The following is a 6,954-nucleotide window of genomic DNA, read 5'->3' as shown; positions in this document are numbered from 1 at the left end:
TCCTGAAAGGTTTATTTGTGTTAAAAACGTGATACATCAGGATAGTTTAGAGTGTTAATGTCATTTCCAACATCATTATGCAATGGATTTCACAATCCAACAAACTAGATGCATCAGCCCCTATTAGAAGAGTAGGGTTCACTGAGTACCATCATTCCACTGCTTTCATACATTATTTTTATTGCAGCAGCATCTAAAGTTGGTGGTAGTCAAACATAATTAAAAGCACTTGTGCAAAATGTGCTGAATGCTAGTAATCACCAGAAAACAAAGAAATTCTTAGTTGCTGAATGGACATTTTGCTACTGAATGCCGAGACTGTTTAAAAAAAAAAACCAAACAAACTCAAAATGAATGTTTTAGTGTCAAAAAAGGAGTACTGTTGAAAGAGCCAAGTATGATAAGTGATGAAGTAGGATGTGGTTATGTCATAGGAACATGTAAGTCCTACTGATTTCATCTAATAAATTAAGCATAGCTTTTAATAAAAAACAGTGGGTATTTAAATGCTGAATTTTGGGTGAAATGCCTTCATAACTTGTGTACAAAATAAATAATTAAACTGGAAAAAATGGGTCGGCATATCACCAAGATAATACTCAAACACTGATTGCTATCTTTTAATGAAACCCCTGCACAATCTCAAGTTGAAAGCTTAAATTCAGGCAGAAACTGATTTGGGTGGCAATCTTACACCCACGGTAGGTAAGTTCTGTAGAACTTTAATATATGAATAAAATTGCACTATTGATGTCCTGAAGAGCGTCAAATCATTTAGCTGTAATTCTTGGCAACAAAACTGAAAAGCAAGTATAAATTATTTGTGTGTCTCAATTTGGCATATATAAAAAATGTAATTAATTCAAGAACAAAGGAATGAACAAAAAAAATATATCTGTAGCAAAAATAAAAATCCTTATGTAGTATTAGATGTTTTTCTGAAAAATAATTGCTATCACAATAGCAAAAATACCAGGAATAGAATGCTATCTTCCTGTGTTGGCAGATACAATTTACCTAGAACTGAATGTCCCAAAATTTAAAAATGAATACTCTACTATGGCACTTTGGACTTTAAGCTTGAATTCACCTGTTATGTTAAACCATAATTTAAGCTATGGTTAATTTGGGGCTTAGTATGTGGTATAAACCAGCTAATTGTAATTTATTCAATAAACTATGTTTAAACAAGTCCAATGTATAGACTGATATTTGAACCCAGTCCATCTAGCATAACTATAAGGACACTTTAAGAGTTGAACCATGCCGTAATTAGACAAGAAGTAAGAAGTATATAGTGCAGCTTTCTTCTTCAAGTCAGAAGAGCTGTATTTATTAACTGGAATGGCAAAAAAATCGATATGCTATTTCAGGAACATGTTTCTCCATAATTCTTCCCAAATTAAAAAAAAAAAAAAAATTGGGTTTAGTAATACAGCATACATTTCATTTCAGCTGAAGATCAATTTACAAGTCAGATTTTATATAAACCTTTTTTTCCATTCTGGAAGATAGCCTATTTTTATACAATACAGAAGAAATATTGTCAGCATTTCAATTCCTGTGCATCATTGTTTGATGATTTAAAAAAAAAAAAAAAACTTCTCTATGTCTCAATATGTAAGAATGTGACCATGAAAAGATTCATTATTTTTAGGGTGTTAGAGCTAACTCTTTAAAAGCTAATAGACATAATTTCAATAAGCCCAGCTTTCAAATATAATCCATATTTGTATAAATATAAAACATACCCACACATAAACGTACCATGCATCTGGTAAAAAATTAGTGGTTAAATAAAGATAACCAACGGATCTTATAATAGTTGAAGAAACATGACAATTTCTTCTAACAATATTGTTGACGAACCACTTTCAGAAAAATATTTAAGCACTCTTAATTTTAAAAAAGCCAATAAGATGTTCATGCCTTCCCGTTATTCTATAATGCTGTTTAATAATTTAAAAAATTACCAGAATTTTTGATAAATGTATGCTTTTAAAAATGTTACAATTAGTTGTAACAGATGAAAACTTATAATTACACACACACACACACATACATATATATGCCTGTGAATACTTAAAAATTTTCAAATCTGTATTGCAATATTTAACAAGATGTCAATTTAAGTTCTTTAAGTTGCATATCAATAGTATTCAAATTTAAATATTTGGCTTTTTAAAAATAGGCATTTAGTATTAAGTACAAAATAAATATGACATCCACAGACTCCAACTGATTGCACTCTGTGAAATGAATTGGTCCATTTTTGGTAGTCATAAGCCAATTTATCAATAAACCAAGGGGAAAAATTATGAAACAAATTATGCTTGAACAAGAAGTCCTGCACACAATTATGGTGCCTTAAATCTCACTCAGATTTAAACAGCCTGATAAGCAGAAGGCTGTAGGCTTTAAAAAGAAAAATTGGCTTATTCATATAAGAATCAGGATGAACAGCAAAATTCATCTGCTGATTTCTCAGTTCTATCCTTTAAGACATCAATCTTCACAGTTACCGTGAAGTATAAATAAGAGAACTTCATTGTTAAAACAAAAGAGAACTGCATACACCAAAATGACCTACTAGCTGATCCTTCCTTTTAAAAAAAAATGCATCACATGATAACAATGAGTTGGTTTATCCACAGTATTGTCTGTACTGGCAAGGAAAGAAAATGATTTTTTAAAAACGACTGTTCTTTCAAAAAATAAAACTGAGTACAAAGTGTGTTATACACCTTCCGCAATTTGAAACAATTCCCTGAAGCAACTCATTTTAGTCAACATTCAGAATGCAAGACATAATTCTCTTTGGGTTAGAGATCAACGCAGCCATATTATAACCAAAAAGATCTCAGACAGTATGCGTTAGATGTCAGTCAGAGAGTCTGGTCTTGGCTAGCTTCCAAGGGCATCTTCATTTCTGTGGCTGTCCTTTGCTGCAGTTCTCGTAGCTATAAAGTAGTAGTGCAATCGCTCATCCCGAAATTCAAAGTCATTGGTAATATGTTGGATAATGCCTCCTTTCACCAGCCTCTCTCCGTACACTACAGCTTCCCCACGGTCCAAGGCAAGGCCAACTTCCATAAGCCAGTTCACCAGATCACAGCCAAAGAAGACTCCAGTCACAGTCTTTGTGCCACACCTGTATGTCAAAGGAAGGATTCACCCATATGTTCTGTAAATCTCGTACCACCACTGCTTGTTGGATGAAGACAAGGGGAGACAAGGAAAGACAGCATGATAGTTAGAAGTATGTTGGAAGAGGATCTAATAGCCAAGCATATGTTAAAGCGGCTTTTCTTCTTGCCAGATCTGGATCACCTTTTTCATTAATCAAAATGCATGCGAGCATCTATGAAAACTAGGATATGCGCAACATATTATATGAATTAGTGTAAAATTATTAACTGTTAGTTCACTGTTTATAATTTTAGAATCCCTATTCTAGACACTTATGTACTAAAAGCACGGGGAAAATGCAGAAAAGTCTGCCATTAATTTTCAGTCAGATTACCATCTAAACTACATACAGTAGTAGAAGAGGTAGTGGTAACGTTTTAGATGATAACCATGTAAAACTCTGTTTCGGAAGGAAGAGTCCTAATCTAGTATGTGAAAGGCTCCAATACTCTATTCAAGGGCTGTACACGCTTCAAAAATTATTCTGAAAATATGCTCTGGGAATGCGTGAGAGCTCAGGAGTCTTTAAAATATTCTTTTTCAGGTTTCTGCAGTAGCTGGGAAAAAGATAACAGCTGCTTCTCATTAAAACAGCTGCTTTTTTTTCTCACCACAGTTCTTTACAGCAGTTGTCTCCTGAATCATTTTTGAAGCATGTTCAGCTCTAGTAAATGCTATTTGGTTTGGCATTTGATTAAATGCTTTCTTGGCTTTATATGCTCAAGATATTTTCTTTCATGGAGGAAACATTCATAACATAGTCTTCCATTTTTAATCTGAAAAGGAACAAATTCAGGAAGAATTAAATCACTTTGCTCTGTAAGTTAAATTTGGGCCTCCTAGTCCTAAAATGCTTATTAACCTAACGAATGCACAGAGATCTTGAGAAATAGTTTAAGTATAATTGGTCCAGATTCACTTCAAATTCCAGGAAGTGTTTTTTCTCAAATCAGAGTCAGCTGAAAACTACCTGCAACCTGGCAACACCACCTCTAAGCCAATGCTCAGAATCTCAGGAAATGTTCTGCTCTCCTACACATGATTGGGATAAGGATTGTAGTCAGCAATGAAACAATGCACTCCTCATGGAAAATGTTTCTATGATCTAACATGTCTCTATTAATTATGTGCCAACAGTGATAGGCCAAACTATCTTTCCATACAATTATATAACTATTTTTCAAGTATAAAAATAGTCTTCCTTCCAAGAGAACTGTCATCTGTACATCCACATACATACTTAATGTCAGGAATCCCTTGGTGTGGTCACAAGCAGCCTCTGAGTGGATGTGCTACTTCAGTATTTCAGTCAATAGAAAGAAAATGCATGAAGCACTCCTCCAACTGGTTTTGTACAACTGTAGGGTTTATGTCTAATTAAATGTTGTCATACAGAAAGCAACTATTCCGTGATTTAAAGTTAGACCAAGCCAACATACAGATTATGTAAGATAGAAGGCCATCTTCTCAGCCTTTTAATTAATAAGCAAATGTTAATTTTGATTAGTGGAACAAGGAAACATAACAAAATTAGTGCTGGACCAACAACATACATTAGAGTTCTAATGCCAGGCATTCATCTGAGAAGACAAGAGAGATATATAGATGAAAAGGGGAAGAAGGTGTATATAATATATCACTTACTGCAATATGTGTATATCAAACAGTGATAGTGATTAATTTCAGGGTTTAAAGGACAATATGTTTTTCTTTTTATAAAGTCGGTTTTTCGAGAAATATAAAGAAAATTTAAAAATGGTTGTAAAATGGACAACAGTTACAATATTTAATAATTATTTATTCCCCACTTTCCCAGAACTTTATATCCCAAAATGGAAACTTTGGGATATATGCAATTCTAAATTTGAGACTCACAGTACATGAATATGTTGAAACAGTGGCGAATGACAGTTTAGGACTTCAGACAGGGAAGATTTTAAGATTAAGAATGCCACCAAATTTCCAAAAATATCACTAAAACTCCAAAACGCATCATTTAACAACCTTCTATCCTGGACAATGCTTCTCACACACACGTCTTTGTGGTAATTAACGAACTGTTGGCATGTCATCCGAATTTCCTCAGGGACAGATGATTCTCTCTGTTCCACGGTTCTAGCACCCCAAAGGAATTCAAACCTATGTGAGAAAAAAGCCCATTTCAAATGCTGTCTGGGAAAAAGTGTAATATAAGGATTTGATTTTAAATATTTTTGCCGGTGAGGTTTTATTGTTACTGTGTACAGTTAAGGTGTCACGACCAGGTTTTTGAAGCAACGAGCTTGGAGAATTAAATTAGTTGAAACACTTTTTTAAGCTGGCCATTAAACTGAAAAGGAGTTGAATGAGAAAGAACTCTTGTTCCTACATTCAAGTACACTTTGACCTGATTCACACACATATATGGATCCTAAGTTACTTCTCTATTCGAGAAAAGGAAGCAACCTCTGCCAACTTAAACCTCCATTTGTTACTTCTGCCCCATATCCAATGTTGTTGCCAAGGTTCCCTAACCCTCAGAAGGAGATTTACAGAGGAGCAATGGGGTGTAAATGGGGTGGGGAGAGAAAAACTGTATGAGAGGACAATAAAGTCACACTCTATGAAGGAAAGCTCTTATTTCATTCATGGAAAAAAAGTTAGGATCCAAGCCCATATAATCATGTAAACGCAGAATTCTTATACCACATTAAAAGGTATTTTATGGATAATGACTCATAGGCAAGCCTATATGTTGCATCAATACTCTGGAATTTAATTAAAACAATATTATTTAATGGTTCCTCAATCCAGAATGTATTAACATAAATTGATGTCCAATGGTCAGGAAGGTATTGCTTCACTGCCTGTATTAAAATGAGCAGAATTTCAAGATAAACTAGGTTACTGTTTTATAAAAAAGAACAACAGCAGAGTTAAAAGTTTTCAAGGCAGCTGAAATTTAATGGATGTATAAACTGCTAAAATTACCTCCTTTTGAATGGAAGGATAATTAGATGTTTGTCTAAACCAAACATTCCAAAAGAAATGAATCCCTGAAAAAGAAAAAGTAAACACTGTAATAGTAAGATTCTAGATGCATACAAATTCCTGAAATTAAGTTACTAATTCTAATGAAAAGACAGAATAAAAACCTATTTTAAAACATTTTAACATTACATTAAATAAAATCCAGAGTATAGCACGGATCAAGCCCAAGAAACAGAAAAACGTTCAGGCATCAATATTCAGTATCTTTTCTGTGATTGCAAAATCAGTCAAAAACATTCTTCCCTTTCAATGTCCGTTCCCTCATATCAGTTTCCTAAACTGTGTGCTTATCTTGGCTAGGGCTATTACATTTTCTTAATTTTCCATGCTTCCTAGTATAATGATGCATACATGACTTACAAAAAACAAAAAATGAGCATACAGGTAGTCCTCGCTTAACTACAGTTGGGGCTGGCAACTCCATCCCTAAGTGACGCAGTTGTTAAGTGAGACATCACCTGACCATGGACTTACGACCTCACTTCCACTGTGGTCATTAAGCAAATCACCCATGGTCGTTAAGCGAGACATCACGTGACCACAACTTGCAATTTTACTGCCGGCTTCTCCATTGACTCTGCTTGTTAGAAGCTGGCTATGAAGTGTGCAAATTACGATCATATGACTGCAGAATGCTGCGATGGTTGTAAATGCCCACTGGTTGCAAAGCGTCCAAATCTTGATCAAGTGACTGCAGGAATGCAGTGGAGGACCGGTCATAAAATTTTTTTTCAG

General features: G+C 34.3%; 1 protein-coding gene across 3 annotated transcripts in view; it reads right to left on the bottom strand.

Moving 5' to 3' along the window:
- Positions 1 to 184: 184 nt before the first annotated feature.
- The window catches only part of GPR155 (G protein-coupled receptor 155), a 33,471-nt gene continuing 26,701 nt past the window's right edge, over positions 185 to 6,954 (bottom strand). For 2 of the 3 annotated variants that reach the window (XM_088135795.1, XM_025168995.2), the window contains exons 14-16: positions 6,160 to 6,224; positions 5,194 to 5,328; positions 185 to 3,151 (exon numbers count right to left, since the gene is read on the bottom strand). In XM_088135795.1, the coding sequence (XP_087991921.1) occupies positions 2,905 to 3,151; positions 5,194 to 5,328; positions 6,160 to 6,224 (447 nt within the window). In that variant the 3' untranslated portion in view covers positions 185 to 2,904. Of the gene's footprint in view, positions 3,205 to 5,193; positions 5,329 to 6,159; positions 6,225 to 6,954 lie in introns of all 3 variants that reach the window. The other variant, XM_088135796.1, reaches the window with a different exon arrangement.

Source organism: Python bivittatus, unplaced genomic scaffold (assembly GCF_059951505.1).
Source record: "Python bivittatus isolate LINGU-HERP-01145 unplaced genomic scaffold, Pbiv_v1 ctg000200_np1212, whole genome shotgun sequence".
Classification (NCBI taxonomy): domain Eukaryota; kingdom Metazoa; phylum Chordata; class Lepidosauria; order Squamata; family Pythonidae; genus Python; species Python bivittatus.
The sequence above is the reverse complement of the archived record's forward strand: the minus strand, read 5'-3'. Positions and strand labels throughout refer to the sequence as shown.